We start from the raw sequence: 22,303 nt of genomic DNA on the forward strand, positions 1-22,303 counted from the left end.
TCAGACACAACACAGTTTATATCTAATTGTTCAACCACCCTTAGGATTCACCTTTGGGTTTAAAAAGCAAAACCACGTGCATGTAAGGACTGGATAAATGAATTAAAACAAAGTTTAAAGCAAATGCCCTTAATATGTAATATTTGGTAGCAATAATGAAACAGTGAAGGAATATTCACATAGCAAGCAGCCTGAGCCAACAGATTTATTTTCCACTGAACATAATTAACTTTGTATGAACTTCGTGGCTAACAGTGTGCTGAACTGGACACTGTTGCCACATTTAGACTTACTCTGGACAGAACTTCTGCATGAAGGAAACCCTTCCCTCATTATTCAATACCTCTCTGTGAAATGGTAGTAATAAAAAAGGCAAGTGCATTTTTATAATATACCAATGCAATCCACAAAACAAAAGGAGCAAGTTCCCACATGCCATCTTTTTCATCTGATGTAGGCACAGGAAAGAAATATGTAAAATGCTCCCAGGTCTCAACCTAATTATTGGGGTTTTTTAAAATTGTACTTATAAATATAAAGTCTGTTAAGCACCTGATTCTCATAGCATGATGGTGGCTCTTTACTAGGTGAAAACATCTCTGCACAAATACAAGTGGTCCCTATAACCAGCCCCTCCAAATGACACAATGATTTACAATGTAGAACTAATTACTCAATACTTCCCCTGTGTACACCCATATGCTGCAAAGACAGAACGTTTAAAAATATAAGTGAAATCAAATAAAAATGTTACCAACAATAAAGGACGACAACATGGATAGAGTAGCTCATAGGTTTGCTTGCTTTGTTTTGGGTGAAAGGGGGTGACCAACAGCTACACAGAGGAGAGGGAAAGGGAAACCAACTTAATTGGCTTCAGCTTGTTGATATCTGCTATTCTGTCTCCCTGCACCGCTGTCCTTCACCGTTCCATGCAGTGTCAGTGAGGTAAACACACTGATTTGGCAGCCCTGGAAGCCCTCTCTCTGTTTATATCTTTCTGTAGGTGTGGTCTCCAGAATTGCATGCAGTATTTTAAATGAGGCCTCACCAGAGACTTATACAAGGGCACTTTCACCTCTTTTTTCCTGCTGGTCATCCTTATGCACCCAAGCATCCTTCTGGCTTTGACCATCCGCTTTTCTACCTGTTTGGCCACCTAAGTCCCACTCTTCTTTCGTACACATATATATACACCCTATATTGTACTGTTCCCTTGGATTTTTGTACCCAAGTGAATGACCCTGCATTTCTTAGCATTAAATCTTAGTTGCCAATTATCAGACCATTCTTCAAGCTTCACTAGATCCTTCCTCATGCCACCCTCTGGGGTGTCCACCCTATTACACAGTTTGGTATCTTCTGCAAAGAGACAAATCTTACCAGACAGTCTCCAGTCTTTCCAGTCTGTGAAATATGTATTCTTAGATCCTGTTCACCTTACCTCCTTCTTGACTCTCTGGAACTACTCCCTCTGGGGGAGAATTGGGGTCATATATGGTGGACCTGCCTGTGAAACCACATTATTTATTTATTTATTTATTTATTTATTTATTTATTTACAATGTTTGATATGCCACAAACTATCCATCTTATAATGTTTAAACTTTTCTTGGGTTTTTCCCCTCTATTTCCTACTGGATAGTCCTAATGTTGAGAATTGGAGCAAGTTTGATTTACTGAATGGTTATTTACCCCTTTAAGTAGTACTAGAATTAGGAGGCATGCTTCAGCCTAAGAGACTGTAGATTTAAAATAGAAAAATTAATTTTTCAGTTCATGCACAATTAAGCTGTGGGATTTGTTTCTAGAGGGTGTAATCAATGTTAATAGCATAGTAGGGTTTCAAAAAGATTTGGACAGGTTCCTGGAGGACATAGAGCAGGTCCATTTTTATGTATTAGCCAGGTAGACATGAGATTTATCCCTGAAAGTGAGCAGCATGAAAGAGATCTCTCCATTTGTATGTGCTGGATATTTCCAAGTGATGCTGATTGGCCATGCTGAAGACAGGCTGCTGGGCTTATGGACTAATGACCTGAGGCAGCATGGCACTACTTATGATCTTATGTAACGTGTGCAGAAATATTTGAGGGCAGTTTTGTGAAACATTCACTAATTCTCCACTTTCCTATGTTCTTCTAATGCCTAAAGTCATAGATATTCAAAACTTTGGTCTTTGTTAAATGGCAGGGAGTTAGGAGTGTAGATTTTTCCTATAGCATGGCAGTGGCCACAGTTATAAGATTATGACAAACTCAGTCCAAATTATTGCATGTCCAATATTCATCTATTTACCAGAAAAAGTAGTTGTTTTAGAAATAAAAACACTGGAAAGTTGAAAAACGTAATACATATGGGCTTCTCCTGTGTAACAAGTGATACACAATTATATGGTAACTAGTAAAAAAGGCCCGTTTCTGACACAAATAAAACAGACGCTAGCAAGGTTTTCTTCGGAGTGTGTATGTTTGAGAGAGTGCGTGTGAGAGTGACTGTGTGTGAGAGAGAGAGAGTGAATGTGTGAGTGTGTGAGTGTGGGTGCGAGTGTGTCTGTGAGAGAGAGAGTGTGTATGTGAGAATGAGTGTGTGCGAGTGCATATGTGAGCCACAGTGAGTGTGAGAGAGAGAGAGTGTGTTTCACACAGATACAGTGTATGTGAGAGAGTGTGTGAGAGAGAGAGTATGTGTGCGATACACAGACTCTCTGTGAGACCAAGAGAGTGTTTGAGAGTGACTGTGTGACACATAGAGAGTGAATGTGATACAGTGTGAGACATAGAGTGTGTGAGAGACAGTGTGTGAGAGTGAGAGAGAGAAAGACACTGACTGTGTGAGAGAGAGAGTGTGTGTATGACAGAGATACCTCCCCCCTCCCTCTCTGGTCTCTGGACCCCCTCCCCCCGCTCCCCCCCCTGAGGGGGGGTACTGCTGAACTGGGAGGGGTGGAGACATAGCTGCCGAGAGGGGGGGCAGGGGGGCCAAAATTCCCCATGCCCGGGACTCCAAGGGGGCCCGGCGCCGCAGTCCCACCCGCCCTCCGTCGTCGACCGTCTGCCCTCTGCATTGAAATCACAGTCTCACCTCCGTGAAAGCAGCGCTGCAGGCAGCAGAATGCCTCCCTTCGGGCCTCCTTCCCTCCCTGTGTCCCACCCTCATCTGACGCAACTTCCGAGAGGGCGGGATGAGCAAAATCAAAATAAAATAAATCTAAGTAAATAAAAAGCTGAATTGCACTAGTCAATCAATGATCCAAGTAGAACAAGGGATGTTGAAGCATGTTTGGTATTTTCTGTTTATTCTGTTAAAGCCAAATAATTTGATATCCTCTTCTAAAGAAGCTGTTTTAAAAGATCAGAGAGCTTGCCTTAGGCTTCAAAGATGATCCTCAAATACGTCTTTGCCATCTTGTACTTCTAGTGAGAATGCACTTGCCATCCAGCATGTATATCCGCAATCTTCCTTTTCGATACACCGCTTCTCAGCTCCACCTGCACTGGGGGAACAGAAACAAGCCCATGGGCTCTGAGCACAGAATCAGCGGAAGACAGTTTGCAGCTGAGGTAAGAGCATGTTCTGAACCAGTAATTTAGGGGGTGTTTTACAAAGCGGTGGTAAGCCCAATGCAGATTTACTGCACACTAAATCGGAACTACCGCTAGCCCAACACAGCCACCGCAGTAGTTCCGGCTGAAGCGCGCACCATTTCCGATGCTCTGGAAAAAAAAATTTTCTCTAGCATGTGCTAACCCAGCAGTAATAGGACATTGCCACTACGGTTACCATATGTCCGGTTTTACCCGGAAATGTCCTCTTTTTTAGGACATGGCTGGGCAACCAGGCGGGTTTTGCCAGCCTGCCCATTTGTCTGGATTTCCGGACAAACGGGCAGGCTGGTGGGTGGGCCTAATGGTGTCCTCTCCTAGCCTCCCCTCCCCTTACTTACTCTACTGCCCTGGTGATCTAGTGACCTCTTCGGGGCAGGAAAGAGCCCCCTCTTTCCTGCCCGGAGCGCTGCCCTGCATCCTGTTCCCATTGCAATGCTGAGTGCTGATGGTTACGTGGAAGGGCATAATCGAACGGCACCGGCCATCTATATGGCCGGTGCCGCAAACAGCGGTCCCGAGCCATATTATCGAAAAAGATGGTCAGCCATCTTTCGTTTTGATAATACGGTTGGGGCCGGCCAAATGTCAGAGATGGCCAGGTTTGAGATGGCTGGCATTGGTTTTTGCCGATAATGGAAACCAATGCCGGCCATCTCAAATCTGGCCAAATCCAAGGCATTTGGTCGTGGAAGGAGTCAGCATTTGTAGTGCACTGGTCCCCCTGACATGCCAGGACACCAACCGGGCACCCTAGGGGGCACTGCAGTGGACTTCAAAAATTGCTCCCAGGTGCATAGCTCCCTTACCTTATTTATTTATTTTTGTTACATTTGTAGCCAGCGCTTTCCCACTCATGGCAGGCTCAATGCAGCTTACATGGGGCAATGGAGGGTTAAGTGACTTGCCCAGAGTCACAAGGAGCTGCCTATGCCTGAAGTGGGAATCGAACTCAGTTACTCAGTTCCCCAGGACCAAAGTCCACCACCCTAACCACTAAGCCACTCCTCCACCTTATGTGCTGAGCCCCCCAAATCCCCCCCAAAGCCCACTACCCACAACTGTACAACACTACCATAGCCCTAAGGGGTGAAGGGGGGCACTTACATGTGGGTACAGTGGGTTTGGGGGGTAGGGTTTGGAGGGCTCCCATTTACCACCACAAGTGCAAAAGGTAGAGAGGGGAATGGGCCTGGGTCCACCTGCCTGAAGTGCACTGCACCCACTAAAAACTGCTCCAGGGACCTGCCTATTGCTGTCATGGAGCTGGGTATGACATTTCAGGCTGGCATAGAGGCTGGCAAAAAAATTATTTTTAATTTTTTTTTTTGGGTGGGAGGGGGTTGGTGACCACTGGAGGAGTAAGGGGAGGTGATCCCCGATTCCCTCTGGTGGTCATCTGCTCAGTTGGGGCACTTTTTTGAGGCTTGGTCCTAAAAATAAATGGACCAAGTGAAGCCGGTGAAGTGTTCGTCAGAGCCAGCCTTCTTTTTTCCATTATCGGCCGAAGCTAGCCATCTCATAACCATGCCCCCGTCCCACTTTCCATACCCTGCGGAAACGCCCCCTTTAACTTTGGCCAGCTCTGTGACGGAAAGCAGTTGGAGCCGGCCAAAATCGGCTTTCGATTATACCGATTTGGCCGGGTTCAGGAGATGGCCAGCCATCTCCCAATTTGTGTTGGAAGATGGCCGGCGATCTCCTTCGAAAATAAGCAGGATAGTTACATAGATGATGACAGAGAAAGACCTGTACAGTCCATCCAGTCTGCCCAACAACATAAACTCATATGTGCTACTTTATATGTATACCTGACCTTGATTTGTATCTGCCATTTTCAGGGCACAGACCGTATAAGTCTGTCCAGCACTAGCCCTGTCTCCCAAACATTAGCCCCGCCTCCCACCACCGGCTCTGCCACCCAATCTCCGCTAAGTTTCTGAGGATCTATTCCTTCTGAACAGGATTCCTTTATGTTTATCCCACGCATTTTTGAATTCTGTTACCGTTTTCATCTCCACCACATCCCGCGGGAGGGCATTCCAAGTATCCACCACTCTCTCCGTGAAAAAATACTTCCTGACATTTTTCTTGAGTCTGCCCCCCTTCAATCTCATTTCATGTCCTCTAGTTCTACCGCCTTCGTATCTCCGGAAAAGGTTCATTTGCGGATTAATACCTTTCAAATATTTGACCGTCTGTATCATATCACCCCTGTTTCTCCTTTCTTCCAGGGTATACATGTTCGGGTTAGCAAGTCTCTCCTCATACGTCTTGTAACGCAAATCCCATACCATTTTTGTAGCTTTTCTTTGCACCGCTTCGATTCTTTTTACATCCTTAGCAAGATACGGCCTCCAAAACTGAAGACAGTACTCCAGGTGGGGCCTCACCAACAACTTATACAGGGGCATCAACACTTCCTTTCTTCTGCTGGTCACACCTCTCTCTATACAGCCTAGCAACCTTCTAGCTACAGTGGTCCTGGCTCCGATTCAAAATGGCCACAGAGAGTTGAAGTCTCGCGAGGCTGCTTCAACTCTCGGTGGCCATTTTGAATCGGCGCCAGGACCGTCAGCACTCAGCATTGCAAGGGAACCAGGATACAGGGCAGCGCTCCAGGCAGGAAAGAGGAGGCTCTTTCCTGCCCTGAAGAGGTCACTAGACCACCAGGGCAGTAGAGTAAGGTAAGGGGAGGGGAGGACACCCTTAGGTGGGTGTGCTGGGGATGGTGAAAGGGGTGGGGTGATATGTGACGTGGGGTGGGGTGTGAAAGGGGGCAGGGCAGTGGTGTAGTGTGGTGGGGCGCGGCATGTGTCCTCTTTTAGGGGGGACCAAATATGGTAACCCTAATTGCCACGAGCTGCCCAGTTACTGCGGGAGCCCTTACCACCACCTCAATGGTAAGGGTCATCTTACCGCATGGCCATTTTCGGGGGGGGGGGGGCTTTTTACCTGCTGCGGAAAAAAGGGCCTTGGCACACAGGAAAAATGGCCCCCGCCACTCCCGCAGGGCCCTTTTTCTCGCAGCTTAGTAAAAGGAAACCTTAGAGCAGCTGATACCATCCATTGAGCCAAGAAAATTTACAACTGAAGCCACTCATCTTAGTTAGTATGGGGAGATAATAATGGTGCTTATTTGATTATTTGAAAATGATGACAGTGAGAGCTGAAACTAATGATTCTGTACAAGGGAGACTATTATTTCATCTCAGCTAACTGCTAAATTATGTAATTTAAATGCAGTAAAATTAAGCTTGATAGCTATGGGCTCCTTGTAAAAAGTGGTGCTACCAATTATCATGTGCTGCAAGGGAAGAAGTCCGTGGGAACTGAACTGGCTTCTTCCTAATTGGTAGCAGAGCTTTGTAAAAGGAGCCCTTAATGTAAGAGAAACAGACTAAAGGCAGTTGGATTCAGTCCACAGTTGTTTCATAAAACTTATTTTAAGTGTTGAATAGAAAACTTCGCCAGATGGTGAGGCCTGTTTTTTTGCAGTATTGTCTACAGTACATAAATTTTCAGCTTCATGGGTGTCATCATCCCAGCATGAGGTAAGTGTCCTTGGCTTTCAACAGTGCATGGCTTTCTGTACCTTCATGAGTAATTTTCTCAGTTTTATGCCACCAAATCAAATGTTTCCTCTTCTAATATGAAGTTACATAGTCGTACATTTACAACAAATAGGAATCCCACTGGATGCAGCACTGTGGCATAGCTGGAGGGGCCAGATCCCCATACCATGGGCAGACAATCAGATTAGATATCTGGGAGTGGTCATTCCATTTGAGCTGGGGACACTATATGAAAAAAACATGCTTCCGCTGTTGGCGGAGACCAGGCACCCACTGCAAATTTGGGGCACGTGCCCTCTCTCACTTACGGGTCACATAGGCCTCTTCAACATGATGATAGCCCTGAGGTGGCTGTACATGTTGCCGATGTACTTGGGACGGAGAGAGGAACAAGCCCTTAATAGAATAACACAAATGTTTCTCTAGAACGGAAAGAGGCCTAGGCTTCCATTGTGTAGCTTCTTGTCCTCGGTACAACGCACTTCTGTCTTTACTTGACATTGGGAACTACAATATAAGTTCGCACTAAGGATGTACATCTCGCCAGCAAGGGCGTTCAAAGCAGGCTTCAGCGGCTCGGACGCATGCCCGTGGTGTGGTCGGGCCCCTGCTGTTTCGGGACACATGTTTTGGTTATGCCCACGAATCACACAACTTTGGTCCCGTATCTTAGATGAAATAAAGTTATATTGGGGCCAAACACCACAGAAGCAACCATTGATTCTCTTTGGAGTTTATAAATATGCAAAACCTGCTCCTTTGGGATTCTAGTCCTTCCTACAGAGAGCGATGCTGATTGGGAAAAAGATCATACTGCTCTCTTGGAGGGAAGACTCAGCGCCTTCTGTTGGAGTATGGAGGACACACATGATAGAACTCTTGAGGCTAGAGAGGTGTGGAATCCAAGATTTATCATCCAGAGAGGACAAGAGCCTGCAAGAGACTTGGACCAACTTCTGGGATACATTACAGCCAGCAGCTAGAAGTAGAATTCTAAACTAGGTGTACCAGAGACAATGACCCCTAAGATTAGAATGCCCATGCTTAAGGGTGGGAGGAGAGGGAAGGGGGGGTAGGGCGGGGGGAGGGTGAGATAGTGGGGGGGGGGGGGGGAGGTGGGAGGAAGAGGATCGGTAAGGGAGCACAATTGTTAGTGACATTTGTTTGTACGTTTTGCATTTAAGCTCTGTTATATGAATAAAGATGATTTAAACATAAAACAAATAGGAGAAAATATTTTTCACTCCATGCCAGAGCAGTAGCCAGATACCCAATTTTGGGCAGGTCTGACCCCCCCCCCCCCCCCCCCCCCCCCCCCCCCCCCGGTACCTTTAAATTCTTGGAGCCTTCCCTCTGACACAACTTCCTGGTTCAGTGAACACACCCCTATTTTTAAAGGGCACAAGTCCTCAGCTGCACCCCATTTCTCACAAGTGAGGCCTAGAAAGGCCTTGTTTTAAGAGAGCACAGTACTTTTGTCTCTTACTTGTTCCATGAATAGTACAAAACTAAGCAATCCAAAGAAATAATTGCTAGTGACCAGTCAGTGGATTTAGCAGTAAATAATTACCTGTTAAACTTGTTGAGTGGTTTGTAACCTCTAAAGTATTTAATGTCTTAATGTAATTACAAGTCTAGTTGGAGACATAGGGTAAAGGCGTAATATCAGGTTAGATGTATTATGAGCTTCTTGCAATTATTCTTCCCTGACCTTTCAGCTAAAGTTTTCATAGTTCAGTAACATTGTTCTTACTGTTCCATAGGAACATGGTAACCCCCTCCCCCCCCAATTCTCTAGCTCTAAATTTTCACGTGTAATGCTGAGCTCAGTTTTTGTGCTCCTGTGATGACCATTCCTAGATAAGTCCTATCATGTGACCTTTTGACTGTGTATTAAACTGGCTTTCATGACTGATCAAGAGAGGGGAACTGGGTTTTCAGTTTCATTAAAGAATGCTACACCACGGAGTAAATTTTCAGTAGAAGACCAAATTGCAAAGTTATGTGTATACGTTTCAGCGCAGATAAAGCAAGCCTGTCCTGAAATGCAAGGCATCAACATATAGGGTTTAGATTCTATATATGGCGCCATAAAAATCAGTGATGAAAAACAAAATACACCTAGGCGTATTCTATAAATCACGCCTAACTTTAGGCACGGTTTATAGAATACACCTAGGGCCCATCCACCCGACTAAATCTAGTCATGGAAATTTACGCCAAGTAAAACTTGGTGTAATTGCCGGCGACTAAGTTAGGCGTGGAGCGGGTGTATTCTATAACAGTGCACATGACTTTTAGCAATGCTGACAATCTGCCCCTTCCTTGCCCATGGCCATGCTCCATTTTTGGCAGCGCACATTAGAATTTATGCGCATCACTTTATAGAATACATATAGCAAGCTGTGCGTGTAAATTCTAATTAAAGCCAATTAGTGTCAATAATTGCCTGTTAATTGGCAACTATCAGTGCTGATTGACTTGTTAAAATAATTAAGCTGTGTGGGCAATACAGAATACGACCTGAATAATGCATGCAACTCATGTCGCACTGTATAGAATCTAAGGGATATTGTGATGCAGAACAACCCAATATCCACATGTAACCTTAGTCCTTTCAAAGTGATGGTGTAAAAATATATATTCTGACAGCATGCTGATTACATGGGTATCTTTCACATAGGTTCTATTGTGTCCTGAAGAGTTAGTTATATGACTTCTTGTTGGCCGATGACTTTTTACTAGTCACTCAGGGTAACTGGGGGTGTCTGTGAAATGTCTTTATGCCATCCCAAAGAATAATTCTTTTGATTATGCTCATTATTCCCTCCCTGTTTCCATGCAGGTTCACATTGTGCATTATAACTCTGATAAATACCCAGATGTGGCAACAGCAATGGATAAGGCAGATGGATTGGCTGTTTTGGGCATTTTCATTGATGTAAGTTGGTTCATATGTATCATCTTTTTCTCACCAAAGAATGTCTAGAATTTCTGAAAGCATGTCATCCAAAATCCATTGCACAGTTTCTACTGTAATATGTGTAATTTAAAGACTAATTTTGCATAGCACATCTGGGTCAGAAAAGAGACCTGCAAAGTCAGGACATTCAGAGTTTCCTACATGTGTCACAAAAGGCTCATTGAATGCAAAACAACAAAAGGGGTGTGGAATTACAGATGCTGAAGCTGTAACATGAAAGCAATCCACTTCATCCAATGCATGGAACAAGGTTTTTTGCCAACGATGAAGACATGATCTTTTTGGATCGCTACCGCTCCGCAAAACTCACCAGGGTCTGAGCGGCTTAGAGGCTTTTCCTTCCTTTAAAAGAAAAATTATGCAAAAAATTACGTACAAAAAAAGAGTTGTTTCTCTTAGGGCTTTACACATGTAAGGGGCACTACAGTACAGTCTGATTAGCTGATGTAAACGAGACTGACCCATTTTCGGATACGTGAAATGTCAGATAATACGGAAAATAATGGTAACCCCACAAACAATGCAGAAACAAAGTTATCGAGTTCCTGATTGGAGCACTAAAACATAATTACTGTACCTGTGCTTGTTGTAAAACAAAGGTTTTTAATAGAAATAAATGCGATGGTGTCACCGGGGGGGGGGGGGGGGGGGGGGGGGGGTCTGTTGGATGTGCTGGATGGTCAGAATAGCGAAGGTCAGGTAATCGAGACTGTACTGTATTTACATAAGAAAGTGCTGGCAAATATTTATTTATTTATTGGGATTTATTATCCACCTTTATGAAGAGTAATCTAATGTAATGCGCGTATTTATATTCCACCAAATCCTTGATTACAACAATATAGCTTGTATAATGCAGTGGAAATTACCAATTTCAGAATTCTAAAAATATACCAGACTTCTATTTTTGAAATAAAGTTTTCAATTGACGATGAAAGATTGAATAAATGGTTGAGAGTGAAGCGTATTGGGTAAACTATTGCAAACTAAAGATTCTTGGTATGGAAATGAGCTGTGCAATGGATTTCGGCAGCATAGACCCTGTACTTTTGGAAAATGTGAAAGTAATGTATTCTTTGTCCTCATAGTTTTAAAAATCTTAGGGAAAGATAAGAGACAGAAAAACATTTCAGGACTAACACCTGAGGGTGGGGTGGGGTGGGTTAGGTCAGAAACAGGAAGAGCTGGGGTGGGAGAGAGATGGATGGCTGATAAGACAGTGACAAAGCAGTAGAATTTTATGGTTTATAATAGAAAGGAAGGGAAATGGGACTTGATATACCACCTTCTGAGGTTTTTGCAACTACATTCAAAGCGGTTTACATATATTCAGGTACTTATTTTGTACCAGGGGCAATGGAGGGTTAAGTGACTTGCCCAGAGTCACAAGGAGCTGCAGTGGGAATTGAACTCAGTTCCCCAGGATCAAAGTCCACTGCACTAACCACTAGGCTACTCCTCCACTAGCAACAGTCCATGTAGAAGCCTGCCCTTGCAGATCAGTAGTGCAGCCGCGCAAGCTTCTGTTTCTGTGAGTCTGACATCCTGCACATACATACAGGACGTCAGACTCACAGAAACAGAAGCCTGTGCAGCCGCATTGCTGATCTGCAAGGGCAGGCTTTTACTTGGAATGTTGCTAGTGGAATAGCAGCATTCCATGTAGAATCTCAAATAGTAGCAACAGAATCTCCAATAGTAGCAACATTCCATGTAGAATCTGAAATAGGGAAAGGGAAATGGGACTTGATATACTGCCTTTCTGTGGTATTTTGCAACTACATTCATAGCAGTTTACATATATTCAGGTACTTATTTTGTATCAGGGGCAATGGAGGGTTAAGTGACTTGCCCAGAGTCACAAGGAGCTGCAGTGGAAATCGAACTCGGTTCCCCATCAAAGTCCACTGCACTAACCATTAGGCTACTTCTCCACTCCACTCTGGGATACAAAGCCCAGATCTTTGTTAAGACCAGTCTGATGGGTGTCAAAATATTTCATTATTTTGACTTCAAAGGTCTTACGTTCCTGGAATGCCTTAAAATGTCCTTTATGTATCCTCATCATAAGATCATTGATGCATTGTTCTGGTTATGTAAAATGCTGTCCCACCTCTTCCTGTGAGACTGTCGTTGGAATGCTTTTGTTTCACTTATATATTCTGATATTTGTCAGCATTTGCTAAAATACGCTGACCACAGTGGGCTGAATATTGACTGGTTTTACTTTTAACGTGATAGAAACATGAAATGCTGACTATCAGCTGTTAATGCATTTTTAGTAAAAATGTCAATATGTTTTCAGTGAAGTTTGTAACATTTATTGTATAAAATAAAAGGTGCTTTGAATTTAAACTGTGTAATCAATTGTCTATTCCAGATTGGTAATTTCAATCCTTCGTTTGAAAAGATCTTTTGCCACTTCACCGCTGTGAAATTCAAAGGTGAGTAGTTATACAGGGTGGGATCCACCCTTGTAGTTACTAATTACTACAGTGCTTCTCAAATAGCAGGTCGGAACCACAAATGAGGTCACATCATCAGTGGATGGGATTACAGAAACACAGCTGCTTTCCCTTCCTCTGGACCTCCAATGTGACCTATGCCGTCATAGCAGTCAGCAAGGGGCAGGGCCGCAGAGAGACTAGGCCGGGCCCGGGACAAGGCCGCCCCGCCTCTGCCCCCCCCCCCCCGCTTCTGCCGCTCCCCACCGCTGCAGTCCTCGGTCTCACCTGCCTACCTCCACAGCTCCGGGCCCCCTGCATTCAAAGTGGCAGTCATAGATTGCCTCTCTTATGGCCTTCCCTCCCTGTGTCCCGCCCTTGTCTGATGTAACTTCCGGTTTCTATGAGGGCAGGACACAGGGAGGGAAGGCCTGAAGGGAGGTGATCTGTGACTGCTGCTTCGAATGCAGGGGGCCCGGAGCCGAGGAGGCAGGCAGGTGAGACTGGGGACTGCAGTGCCGGTGGCCTGACCCCGGCGCTGGGCCCCCCTTGGAGGCCTGGGCCCGGGGAATTTTGTCCCCCCTGCCCCCCCCCCCCTCTCGGCGGCCCTGGCAAGGGGACTGTGAGTCTGTGAGCACAGATCCAGCTCCTCCTCCTGTGTGAGCTTCCTGTCAGACTGGAAATCCATGCACAGTACGGGGGGGGCTTGTGAGTTCACACTGACACACAGTGTCCTCCTGTTCTGGTTGGTGCCAGTGGCGTACCGAGGGGGGGACAGTGGGGGCGGTTCACCCGGGTGCACGCTGCAGGAGGGGGGGTTGCAAGGAGCAGCCGCGTGGCTGTTAGCTCTACCGGTTCCCTGCTCCCTCTGATATTACTTCCTGTTTGGGGCAGAGGGAGCAGGGAACTGGCGGAGACAACAGCTACACGGCTGCTCCCAGCACCCCAGGAGGTAACAGCAATGCACCGGGGGGGGGGGGGAAGATGATGTTGTACCCAGGGGGGGATGACGCTGTATTGGTGGGGGGGGGGGGGGTGCAGCAGCCATCCGCCCTGAGTGGCAGCCGACCAAGGAACACCACTGGTTGGGGCTATTATTGTCGCTACTGCTGCTCCTCCTGCCTTCATGCTTTGGATAAGTGGGTGGGAGTGAATGAGGGAAGGGAAGGTAGCGTAGGTCTGCTGTTTTGTATTCATCATCATCAACATCATCTAGGATCATGTGAATTTATCAACATTAAAATATTGGATAAAAGTTTGGGAAGCCCTGAATTGCTGTGTACTGTGTATCCATGGATTGGGTAATAACGATCACCTCGTCAGGTTGATAAGCAAAGGATTCTTGACACAGTTCCTCATAGGTTCAGTGCAAAGTTTATTCACATGGGGCAGAATGGAAGTAATGAGAAACACATTCTTGTCATTTTGTTAGCTTAAACATACTGCGACATGTACAGCAGGTTCTCTTGATACATCTCAGAACGCCAGTCCAGTACCAGAGCAGGTCGGGTAAATCATGGTGTTCACAGTCAGATCAGAAGACAAGGTTTGAGCAGTTACTAGATGTGCTTTCTTCCCGTCAGCCTCCACTAAATTAGTGAGAACCCATGTGGATCTACAGGCAAACCCTTTCTGCATTCTTGTAATTAGATTGTAAGTTCTGTCGAGCAGGGACTGTCTCTTCATGTTCAAGTGTACAGTGCTGTATACGTCTAGTAGCGCTATAGAAATGATAAGTAGTAGTAGTAGCACAGATGAGAATCAAAGAAAGGATGTCATTCACTTGACCACAATAGGTAAACAACCTCACAACAAAAAATGAATGTGAAACAAATTTTTGAAAAGTCCTACAAACAACTCTATTTTTAAGATATATTTTTTTCTCTATAGAAAATACAAAAACAGGAGGAAAAGACCTAATCAAACTGCAGTTGTTAACTTGAAAAATCAATGTTCATTACAGCTCTCAGTTGAAAGAGTAATCAACGGTCAGAAAAATCTCCAAAAAGCCAGAGTTCAATACTCTTTACTAATATTTATTAATGTCCAAAATCTCAACAATTCTGACTAAGCATCATTTAAGATACCACTCAAAATACAACACTTATCTTCATGTAGATTCAAAGAGCCATTGTACAGCACTGTTGTCCAATCAGGAAACGTTTTTACACAGCACAGCACTGCATTATCCCAGGCACAGGAGCAAGACAGTGTCAGTCCCGATGGGGACCCGTTTCGCCATGTGCTTCTTCAAGAGACCTCACTGTGCAACTACCTACAGATAGGAATTGCATTCAATAAACAGCAACAAAAAAACAAACTTTTCAAACCAATAGTCTGACTCAAGCACGTACGCTCATCTTGCCTGCTGGTTTTAGTATGTAACAAACCTCAAAGATGGCTCCCGCACGCTAATTCATTTAGAAAGCAATTCTATACATGAGGGCCTCGTTGCTGCTTGGAGAGAGCCCATTCTTTAATGGCATCTGGGCACCCAGATTATACTAGCATAACCTGGCATTGGCGCACCCTACGTGCATGTGCCATAGAGCTGGTATAACTGCGAGCATGTAATTGTTTCAGGGATACGTGGAACCTACAGTATTCTGTAAGTACATGTATAAGTAGGAGCTCTGTCCATGCTCCTCTCATGTGAATGCCCCCCTTTTGCATTTACATGCTAAAAACATTGGAGCTGAAAACTCCCCCTGCGCTTTGCGCTATTGTATAAACCTTGCCTAAAGTGAGGCACGGTTTATAGAATATGCATAGCACCTATCCTTGTGACTAAAATTTAGGTGCAACCATTTATGCCAACTAAAACCTGGTGCAAATGCCCGTGCCTAACAGGCGCAGATCAAGGCATACTCTATAACAGTGCATGTAATTTTTAGGCACACCTATGACCCACCTATGCCCCTCCCATGGCCACACCTCCTTTTGAGATCCATGCATTAGGGAAAAGGGAAATGGGACTTGATATACCACCTTTCTGAGGTTTTTGCAACTACATTCAAAGCAGTTTACATATATTCAAGTACTTATTTTGTACCAGGGGCAATGGAGAGTTAAGTGACTTGCTCACAGTCACAAGGAGCTGTAGTGGGAATTGAACCCAGTTCCCCAGGATCAAAGTCCGCTGCACTAACCACTAGGCTACTCCTCCACATTAGAATTTATGCACACCACTTTACAGAATATGCTTAGAAAGTTGTGTGTGCACATTCTAGTTCGTGACAATGAGTGCTGATAATTGCTTGTTATTGGTCAATTATCAGCGCCAATTGGCTTGTTAAGCAATTAAGTTGCGTGTGCAATTTGGACGCACTGTTAAATTTGCTTACGCAACTTTAGTCTCCATGTATAGAATCTGGGCCTATGCCACGTGCACACATCCTTACAGAATAGCACTTAGATAATCTGCTGTCACTTCTACAGGTAAGAGTACACTTACACACTTTAGTGCTACTATTTTGTACATGAATGTGGGCAAGGGGCTTGTAAATGAGGGCACCCAAATTCTAGGACTGCTCTTCACATGTGCACTAGATATTGTGTTGCCAACTAGATCCAGATTCGCCCAACAGGGAGTCTAGTCCTGGGCTTCCCCAATGCATGCAGGGACTTGAAGCCTTACTTTTCTTATTTATTTATTATTACATTTGTACCCCGCGCTTTCCCACTTAAAGCAGGTTCAATGCAGCTTACATAGTAATTGGGAATACATAGTATTGATAGGGAAAAAAGGTTAAGTATAGCAGAATAATAAGAGGGATATGTAAGAGAGAAAGGTAGGTAGAGAAGGGTAGGGGTAGGGGAGTAGGAGAGGTATAAGCAAGGGTAGGTGTACATAGGAGGAGGGGTAGTGGAGGCGGGAGGGGAAGGGACACGAGAGATGGCATAGGGAAATTAGGTGGGAGATGTAGTCTGAATAATTGTTGTTGTTTCCAGGGTATGGGTTGGGTAGATGGGTTCAAAAGATTAACTTGGGTCATTTATTTATTTATTTTGCTGCATTTGATTTTGTATCCCACATTTTTCCACCTATTTGCAGGCTCAATGTGGCTTACATAATGTTGCAATGGCATCATCATTAACAAAGTAAGTGGTTCAGCATACTGTTACAATTAATGTTCAAGAATATTAGGTAAATAAGGTAAATAAAATGATTATACATAACATGTAAGTAGAAGCAGGTTAAGGTGCAATATTCGATAATGATACTATGATAAAATAATCACATTTAAGGATCAATAATAGTTGGTTCTGGTATAGATTAGGAATCAAATCATTAAGAAGGATAATTTTTGTAAGTCTCTTTGAACAGGTGCATCTTCAGTAACTTCCGGAAGGTTGTCAAGTCATGCGTTGTTTTTATAGTATTCGGTAGTTTATTCCAGAATTATGTACAGAAGTAGGCAAAGCTAGATGCATGTATTGACTTGTATTTAAGTGCTCTGCAATTGGGGTAATGGAGGTAATTTGAGTAGGCGTGCTTGAACATATAAGTTTTTAGAGATTTACTACTACTACTACTATTTAACATTTCTAAAGTGCTACCAGGGTTACGCAGCGCTGTACAATCTAACAAAGAAGGACAGTCCCTGCTCAAAGGAGCTTACAATCTAAAGGACAAAAAAGTGCAATCAATCAAATTGGGGGCAGGCTAGATATCCTGGATAGAGGTACAATGGTCAGGTGCCGAAAGTGACATTGAAGAGGTGGGCTTTGAGCAAGGATTTGAAGATGGGCAGGGAAGGGGCTTGGCGTATGGGCTCAGGGATTTTATTCCAAGCATAGGGTGAGGCGAGGCAGAAAGGGCGGAGCCTGGAGTTGGCGGTGGTGGAGAAGGGTACTGATAGGAGAGATTTCCAGAAGGGTAGATATTCACTGATTGAACGGATAGGTCTGGGGAGAGCATGCCAGAGTTGGCTGCCTAAGAATGAGAAGTTGGATCCATAATAGGTTTTGTACTTGAGACCTTTGCAGTTGGGGTAATGCAGGTTGAGGTAAGTTCGAGAAGTTTCAGGCATGTTTCTGGCTGGAAGGTCAATCAGGTTGAGCATATAGCCCGGAGATTCACCATGGATAATCTTGTGGATTAATGTGTGGACCTTGAAGTTGATTCGTTCTATATATATAAAGCCAGTGAAGTTTTTCACAGAGAGGTGTAGCGCACTCAAAACGTGATTTACCAAAAATGAGTCTTGCCGCCGTATTTTGGGCAGTCTGAAGTTTTTTCAGGATATGGGACTTGCAGCCTAAAAAAATACTATTACAATAGTTGACATGGGTAAGTACCGTGGATTGCACCAAGTTCTGGAATATTATCAGGGGGAGATATGGTTTAACGCGCTTAGGGAATCCAATGGGAAAATCAGAACCACAAATCCCTGTATGCAATGGGGTAAGCCCAGGACTGAATCAACCCTGTCAGGTGAATCTGGATCTAGTTGGCAACCCTAACTAGATAGTGCACACTTTCAAATAATAACATGGATTATTTATAGAATGAAATGGAACAACATGAGGACAAAAAGAAAAAAAAGAAATGGAACTGGAAAAAAACCCCAAAATGTAATGAAACTAAAATATTCTGCCTGCACACTCAAGGGCAGAGCTCCAACCTCTTATGCCAAAGGTCCTCCTGTCTGAGGCCAGCCAGAGCTTTTTTCTTCTCTTATATACAGTAGCACCTGATCCACAGAAAAAGAATGGTAGAAAGATTTCAGTGAATCAGGCCTATAATGACTTAGGTAGAGAGGTGAAGAATTCGGTTTACTCACCTTACCTCTCGGGAGGCTTATTTTTAAAGATAATCGTCTGGGTAATTGCCCTCCTTACTCCAGTTAAAAGTCTATATAAGGTTCCATTAGTGCACATAGGGCCAGATTCTACAAATAACGCCAAAAATTGGACACCAATAACAGTCGGCATTGAACGTTATTCTATAAAGAGTGCTTCGAGATGAGCACACTTTATAGAATAGCGTTGAATGCTGAGTTCAGCACTCAACTTTGGGTGCAAGGACATATACTTGCGGAAACCTGGTCTACATCCTGATGCACAAATTGATCATGGATCCTTGTTATTCTGTAACACAGCGCACATCTTTTGTGAGCACCTCTGACCCTCCCATGGCCACACCCCTTTTGAGTTGCACACAATCCAATTTAGGTGCCCATTGTTACAGAATAGTTTGCAGCCAAATGAGATTGGCGCCCAAATCATAATTGGTGCCAATAAAGTGCTTGTTAACTCCAATACTTAAATCATTGGAGCCTGTTAACTAATTATTTTGCGTGCCGATCTGGGATCTGCACTCAATTTTGGGCATTCAAATTTGGCTGACCTTTATAGAATCTGAGGGATACTGTACTTTCAGCCAGATTGCGGGAGGCATACCTAGGGATATGGTTAGGGTAGAGTTGGAAAAGAACTTGTATGGTTGAAGTTTTCAAATCTACACACTGTTTTTTTTCAGCAACAACTGGCCTACCAAAGAAGCAGGTACAAAGTCTGTGAGTCCTTTATTTCCATGTGTAATTTTCAACACAAAAGTGTGCCTATACTTTGCCTTTGAAAATTAGGTACACAGTGGTGGGCTGTTTGAAAATACCCCCTCAGTTCCTAAGAGGAATTAACAGTTATTCAGCACATAACCCAAAGTCAAGCTTGAGCCCATTCATTAAAGACTTGAGGAAGGAATTAGGTAAGAGTGTTTATCTGACAAAACTTACAAGTGGAAACAGAGAGTAATTATTGCATTACTGATGTCACCAGGATTTTATACCAGGCTTCCTGTGCCTGTTTGCCAGTCTATCTGATGTAGCAGACAGGTAGACAATAAGAGACTTATTCAGAGAGATGCTGTAGAGTCTACAGAAGGGCCCTTCTTTCTCATAGGAATAAAGGATGCAAACACATTAAGAAGGAGAATGTTCAGCCATCCTCGCTGGAAAACAAGAAGGTATTTCCCAAATCATTGCATAGGATATTCCTCTTGAGTAAGAGGAAATGTAGGAATCACTATTTCAATCATACTCTTGGTGAACTGGGGAAAAAGGTTGATTAATCTGTAGCCCAGTGGATTTAAATATTCACCTTTCTGCATCTTGACTCAAGGTGAATTACAAATTCACATACAGTTGGAAAGTCCCTGGCCCTGAAGGCTTACATTCTAAGGGCTAGATGCGCTAACATGTATTAACACATTACTGCAAATTATTAGTAAGTAGGGTCTGTTGAAAATAATGGAGTTTGTATTAAATCATTAACACCCATTAATATCTCTAGCCCTTGTTTGTACCAGAGGCAATGGTGGGTGATGAGATTAGCCCAAGGTCATGAGAAATGTCAAAGGGAGCAGCAGCATTTAAGCCTTGACTGTGCTGGTTCTCTACCCACTGCTCTAACCTCTAGATTACTCCTTTACTCCACTGGTCTTTTCACCACAGAAACTATGATGCTTCTGACCTTCACTGGTGGTTTTCTGCGGTGAGAGTTGCATAGTCTGCCCCTTCATCACTCCATTCTGCAGATCAGTGCTGGATAAACAGACATAAAGAAGTGACTGCTGTACATTCCACTACCTACCTATTCATAACTGTGCTGGATCTTTTCCAGATCAAAAAGTGCAGGTTCCAGGTTTCAATGTGCAGGAGCTACTTCCCACCCAATTGGATGAGTACTTTCGCTATGAGGGCTCCCTGACCACTCCTCCTTGCTTCCCAAGTGTCCTGTGGACAGTCTTCCGGAACCCGGTGAAGGTTTCACAAGAACAGGTGAGTCTTCCCTTAATGAAGTTTATCCTTTCCTCCTTACCTTGCAGAGCACATTCAAGCTATGCAGACACTGGGTTTGTGTGAACTGGTCCTCTTTGAAGTTAGGTGATGCATAAGAGCCAACTTTTCAAAATTATTAGCACCCCTAATCCAACAGAAATGATCTCTCCCTGGACACAAGGAGTTTGTTCAATATTGGGGTTTCTCAGTCACCCACAGCACCCAAAGAGCTGGCTCCTATGAGGTGATGCTTTGTGAGTAACCATGTATAAACCATCCAAAGAAGACATTTTGGGGCAAATATCTTTAGGATAAATTTAGGAAATATACTGTTGAAACAATATGTCCCCAATTTTTTTTTTACTTAGCTTTAAATGGTAGACTTACTTCAATACAACGGTTTGCTGATCACCGATGTAACTTCTGGTGGTGATTTTCCTCCGGTGCTATGTTGTTCTATTTAGAGTCAATCTTGGTCTGGTATAATGCTATTGATAATAACACCTCCCCTAATTTTATGGAATCACAATGTCACAATGAAAGAGCCTGATTTGACAGCCAAACTCAGCCGGTGATGTGCTGAATATTAGCAGATAGCGGTTATATCGCACGACATAACCGGTTATTTGTTGAGTGCTGACCGGGAATATTCAGTGGGAGATAACTGACTGTCCCCTACTGAATATTCCCAAATAGCCAGTTAAGAGCTATTTAACCACCAGTAGCTGTTCCTGGTCAGTTAAATAGTGCTGAATTGGGGGGGGGGGGGGGGGGAGTGTTTTGGATACAGCACTTGACCAGCTGAAACAATATTGCATCCTGATTTTAGCATTTGTCTCCAGTGATCCTTCTGCACTGCACAAGATTCATGGAGAAAGAACTCACATTTATAGACCTCAGACCTACTGCAGCAGTATACTGAGTCATCCACTTCCATACACCAAGTGCAATCAGACTGAAGAATGTACAGAAACCACTGTTTTTTTTTGTACATAAAAGTCTGTAGGACAGAGTTATAGAGGTCTGCTAACCATACTGGCTTTGAAGAAAACTCATTTTTTTACATTGTGTCTCTAATTGGACCACCCTAAGAATTATCCAGATGTGATGACGATGTATATGAGCTTTGGAGATCACATAGTTTTTCTTTATCAGAACCTAGAAGACTGCATTGGTAGGAGTTGTCCTGTTGTATTGATGCACTGTGGATTTTCCGAACTTTGTACTTCTGCCTTTGCAGTGCCTGGGCTGTGCAACAAACCACCAGGGTACCCTGGACTGATCGATCCTTGTGTATGGTGACCAAAAACCAGGCCTAGACTGATGCAGCAAAGTTCCTGACTCCCTCCTCCCTGCTTCTGACAATCTTTACCCTGAGTCTCAAGGAACCCACTCTCCCACTCCAGCAACTGTTGTTCTATGCTAGTGATACTAAGTCAGCCTGAATCGTCAATCCCAGGTTTTTATACAGGGTGCAAGGACTGGGAACATAGGATGACTTTAGCCCTGTGCTCACTGCACTTTGATACCGTTGCTGGACTGGAACCTGTAGGGTGTGAGTGGAAGTGGGGGTGGGCAGCAGCAGGAGGGAAGTATTCAGAGGTCTGGGTAGGGTAACATGGTACCAAAACCAACAGTCTAGCCCCTTAATTCTATAATCTTACCCCCCAGTATTCAAAAGTATTTAACCATCCAGGATCAGCACCTGGCTCGTTAAATGCCCCATAACTAGCTATCCCCAAATTTTCATCAGGATATGGCCAGCCATGACCCGTATAACCGGCTATCCACTGATTTTCAGTGCAAGTTTGGCATCCATATTTGGCCATGTGAATATCAGGCCTATCTTTGGCCAGTTCAAACATAACCTACCAGCACTGAATATCGGCTTGGCTGGTTAAGTTTGAACCAA

The 22,303-nt window shown here is 44.1% G+C and overlaps 1 protein-coding gene across 1 annotated transcript in view; it reads left to right on the forward strand.

Moving 5' to 3' along the window:
• CA12 (carbonic anhydrase 12) overlaps positions 1-22,303 on the forward strand; it is a 104,497-nt gene that overhangs the window by 55,272 nt on the left and 26,922 nt on the right. Inside the window, exons 4-7 of the mRNA XM_030190392.1 lie at positions 3,421-3,563; positions 10,026-10,121; positions 12,544-12,607; positions 20,234-20,391. Coding sequence (XP_030046252.1) covers positions 3,421-3,563; positions 10,026-10,121; positions 12,544-12,607; positions 20,234-20,391 — 461 coding nt within the window. The remainder of the gene's footprint in view (positions 1-3,420; positions 3,564-10,025; positions 10,122-12,543; positions 12,608-20,233; positions 20,392-22,303) is intronic.

Source organism: Microcaecilia unicolor, chromosome 1 (genome assembly GCF_901765095.1).
Source record: "Microcaecilia unicolor chromosome 1, aMicUni1.1, whole genome shotgun sequence".
Taxonomy (NCBI): Eukaryota; Metazoa; Chordata; class Amphibia; order Gymnophiona; family Siphonopidae; genus Microcaecilia; species Microcaecilia unicolor.